The 4,485-nt window shown below is 35.3% G+C and overlaps 1 protein-coding gene across 1 annotated transcript; it reads right to left on the bottom strand.

Annotated features, from left to right (window-relative positions):
* Nucleotides 1-1,947: 1,947 nt before the first annotated feature.
* On the bottom strand, nucleotides 1,948-3,638 carry LOC129571759 (serine/threonine-protein kinase 16-like). The gene is made up of 3 exons (XM_055451616.1): nucleotides 2,988-3,638; nucleotides 2,523-2,914; nucleotides 1,948-2,394 (listed from the first exon to the last, which is right to left on the bottom strand). The coding sequence occupies exons 1-3, from the start codon at nucleotides 3,095-3,097 to the stop codon at nucleotides 1,976-1,978; spliced, it is 921 nt and encodes a 306-aa protein (XP_055307591.1). The 5' UTR covers nucleotides 3,098-3,638; the 3' UTR covers nucleotides 1,948-1,975.
* Between the last annotated feature and the right edge of the window lie 847 nt (nucleotides 3,639-4,485).

The raw sequence follows: 4,485 nt of genomic DNA, 5'->3' as shown, positions 1-4,485 counted from the left end.
AAATATATTTTAGCTATAGCTGGACAAAATCGGCGATCGACACAATGCGAAGGAACTCTCTGAGTATAGGTGCATTGTTTGTGTTTCTAAATCGCTTAAGCGTAAAAGAATTCTATTTTAATATGTGTGTGAGTTTAATTTTAGTGGCGACGTGCGTACTTTCTCGTATGACACTGTTTTGTTACACATTGTTCGAATAATATTCGCTTTTCAATTGAGAACGATTTCAACCTCAAAAACTATGAACAACTTGTTGCGATGACCGAAAGAAAAATTCCTTATTACCGCCATTCAACTCAATCCGAACCATTTCACAATTCGATTGAAAATCACCAAATTACGTGCAGTTTTGTTCACGGAAAATGTGTTTTTGTCTTTTATATACACGTTCTTCAAAAATAGATTTCTGCGCTTGAAACTTGAACTGTAATTTACCGCAACAGTGTGACATCTCGGAGTTCTTTTTGAAGAGCCTAAATGAGAGAAATTTGCACATTAATTTGTTGTTTGTTTGTGTGAATTCAATATGTCGTATGATTGGATGTGTGGAATTCCCTTTTGTAATGACTCAAACACTTCAATTCACAATAGACTGCATGCAGATACATTTGATGTGTGACGTGTTTCATACGACTGGCTGTAAATGAACATAGCGTTTAATATCGAATTGAAAACAAATTTGACGAGACAGACCAAATAGAATCATCGATGGTGGTAGCTTCGAAATTTTATTCATTCGATTTCAAGAAAACTGCCACTGAAGCTCATCGAATGCAATCGGATAATAAAGAATGGGACTTTCTCGATAGATTCAAGCATGAAAAATGATATTTTGATTTTCAGCATTCGTCAATATAGAGGGCGCTGCAATCACTCCCTCGAAATCGCGCATTTTTCAGATTTGGGGGGTGGGTGCATTTTGAAAGATGGTATAAACTGGTCCAAAATTTAGCTCTGATCGCTACCAACAATAACTAAGCGGTATAGATCAATTTCTGACAGCAGTATCGAAAAATTTGTTCATTGCCGCAAAAATAGTTGTTTTTGAGGGAAATTTTTTTCATGACTTTTTACCAATTAAGTGCAAAATTTCTAAGAAGCAATTGAATTTGAAAACTCCTTATGCCCCCCGTGTATTCTCCAAACACTGCTCTATCTGACTACCACTCGTTTCAATCAATTCAATATCAACTAAGTGGAGAACGGTTCACTTATTTTCAAAAAACCAAAAATGGGTGTATACTTTCATAACCTCAAAAGTACCGTTATTTTTTCGAGATGTTTTTTGTAAATTTGCTGAAAGATTAGCAAATACAATCGCTTCTGATTGACAATAATTTCATTAGCTTATATTCTAATTTTATTATGGAAATAAATGTATCTTTTCAGACAAAAATTCCGGAAATTTTTGCACACACCCAATAAATTTTGACAAAAAGGAAAAAAACACTATCATTGAAGAATCAACTGAGATTTCGATTTAAATCGTTTTTCACGGCACACAGAGTTGAAAATCGACCAATGGAACATTGATTTAAAAAACACTATTCTGTGAAAGAAAAATGCGCTTGGTTGAAATAGGATCGAATCAGTTAGTACGCGCAGAATCTCTCATGTTGTAGCTGTTGGTTTTAGAACAAAACATCAAACTATGGATTATTCCATAAATGCCTGGAAGGCTTTTTGGAATGTGTTAAACAGAAATTTCTGATTATATTTCAGCGCACAGACCATAAATGAATGGCACCAATTCGACGTGCAATTGTACGATGGTGGTTAGAATGCGTCTGTAATCGGCAAAGTGTCCATGCAAAAAGTTGCGCCATGTTAAATATGGGGCTGTTTCGAGAACGGAGTAGATAAACGGGCGTTCCATTGGATTAATTCTCAACATAAATGCGATCAAGTTGTGCATATCCTGCAAAGAAATCAATAAAAATGGTTGGAATTCAGTGCAAAGTTTTATTGATTATTATTATTTGCTTGCGATGAAAGGTTTTTGAAATTGAGTTTGGCTCAATAAAAAAAAATTGAATAAAATGAGAAAGTAATGTACCTCCGAATACGGCGAATCTGTCGGAAAATCAACATTCCCACTGAGAACGGCCAATGCAACGCTATCACCTTTCTCATAAATAATGTCGTAAGGACACTTGAAGAAACAAATTGCATACAAACAACAGCCTAACGACCAAATATCTGTCCTTTCGTCGATCATATAGTAGGATTGGACGTTAAACAATTCCAGTGCGCGATAAACAATTGAACATCTTTCTTCAGCTTGGTCTTGAAGTCTCTGGGCTTCGTGTTGTCCACAAATCTGTTCTCGTGCTTCCGTGCATGATCCCAAATCGACTAGAATGGGCTCCATCGAATCAGACAAACAAATATTGGCTGAAATGAGAAAATGGAAGAGAAAAAATGAAATTCAACCAAATTTCCATCGCATTGAACATCAAAAGTGACGGTCATATGAAACAGTCACGGATGATGATTTAAACGAAAGTGAGTTTTTTTTATACCTGTTTTCAAATCACGATGTGCTAGAGGTTCAGGTTTAGCTTCGTGCAATGCTTTCAATCCCTCGCAAATGCCCACGAATATTTGTAACACTTGCGATTCAGCCATATGATCTTTGGTTTTAGCTCGCATATTCAGATGATCTAGTAGCGACCCGTTTTTAAAGAATGGAAAGAGAATGTACACATGGCTAATGGTGTTTATCACTATGTCGGCATCGCCTTTTAGTTCAAAGTCAATAATTTCCACTACATTTGGATGCTTAATTGATCGTGTTAATTCCACCTCTCGCATCGCAATCTTTTGGTCTTCGATACTGTGGCAGGTGATTCGTTTTAAAGCGTATTTTCGTTTGGTTGTCGCATTTTCCACTAAATCTATCAAACTAAAACCCCTGCAATCACACAAACCATGGTTTCGGTTAGAACATTGTCATTGTCATTGAATTTCCGTTTGTTTGTACTTACCCTTGCGCTATACGCTCTCTAACTACATATTTGGTACCGCCGATGATGATGGTCTCTTTTGAGCACCAACAGCCCATTTTGAATATAATCGCCCAACCCAAGCTGTTCATCTTTTTCGATTTAAAATTTCACTTTATCTACGCACTTGTTCAGTCGATGATTTTCATTAAAAAAATTTCACTTATGACTACAACAACAATCTAATTTAATTAATTCCTTAGGCAAATGAACTATGCGCGATTTTTCGGCAGAATATCTACGGATTTTCAATTATGGAGGAATGAATGGTGTGGGTCAATAGTTATTTTCGTTGAATTGCTCATGAAAATTATGAGTTTTTCACATAAAAGTCTCGTAAAAATATCGTAAATTTCTATCAATTTCGGCAATGTCTATCTGTGTGTTTATTCGATAAAAAAAATAGAAAGGTTTATGGTTCACACATCATACACACATCGACGATGACAGACAACAGTAATGTCATCGGCAAAGAAATGGTCTACACTCCGGAAAACTATTAAAACAACTACAAACTATTCACATTGATTTACATGCGAAAACTGGGACAAAAATTTCATTTTGAAAAAAAAAAAATTAATTAAAGTTATCAATGAAAAAAATTTAACTGATAACAAGATGAAGTGACGGTTTTTGTTGAGAAAAAAAATCCATGACATTTGATATGAGAGTACGTTTGCCCGAAAGTGTTGTTGATGCGAACAATTTAGTGGTTACCGATTCGAGCATCGCATACGTGATTACATTTCCCCACGGAGTCGCTCTTTTCAATTTCGGCGTTTGGAGAGTCAACATCTAAAATTCCCAATCGGAAGAAAACAATTTGTAAATTTCCACTAAAAACACAAAGAATCGCATTTATTGTGTTTCAAAATGGAGAAATTTTTTTTGACATTTTATTTATTTATTTTATTTTATTTTTAATTCACTTTCCACTTTTTGTTTACATCCAGTATATTTTTTTTTGGTAATTCAGTTGAATTTTTTTAATTTGATTAAATTTTCATTGGTTTGGATTAGAAAAAAAAAATTAACTGAATGAATAAAAAAAAGGCAGATACTGTTTGTCTTGATTTATCATCATCGCTGTCGAATGTATTCCGTAAGTTGTCGTGGTGTCTTGATGTGTGTCTCGGTGTGGATATTGTTGAGATGTTTAATTAAACTGAATGTGTTTGTAAAAGTTTTATCGCAATCGGGGCATTTCACTTCAAGGCTCATCTTTTCTCTTCCGGTAAGCGGTGACACATCGGGGTGGACTTTTGCCATATGGCGATATACACCTCTTGAATCGGCATATAGTTTTCCACAGCGAGGACATCTCATTCTGTGATCTTCGATTTTTTCATCGAAATTGTATTCCGCCATTTCCAGTGAATTATTGATGTTCAAGCGGTGCCAGTTTCTTAAATGTGTCCTCAAACTGAATGAGGTTGTAAAAGCTGTAACGCATGTTTGAATGGGGCATTTCACTTTACTG

Source organism: Sitodiplosis mosellana, unplaced genomic scaffold, assembly GCF_009176505.1.
Source record: "Sitodiplosis mosellana isolate CC-2019 unplaced genomic scaffold, AAFC_SMos_1.0 Smas_scaffold_3255, whole genome shotgun sequence".
NCBI lineage: Eukaryota > Metazoa > Arthropoda > Insecta > Diptera > Cecidomyiidae > Sitodiplosis > Sitodiplosis mosellana.
The sequence above is the reverse complement of the archived record's forward strand: the minus strand, read 5'-3'. Positions and strand labels throughout refer to the sequence as shown.

Coding starts and splice junctions, on each gene's coding strand:
- LOC129571759 (XM_055451616.1), bottom strand. CDS start 3,097: ATGAACAGCTTGGGTTGGGCGATTATATTCAAAATGGGCTGTTGGTGC. Junction 2,915..2,987: donor AGAGAGCGTATAGCGCAAGG/GTAAGTACAAAC, acceptor GTGTGATTGCAG/GGGTTTTAGTTTGATAGATT. Junction 2,395..2,522: donor ACATCGTGATTTGAAAACAG/GTATAAAAAAAA, acceptor TTCTCATTTCAG/CCAATATTTGTTTGTCTGAT.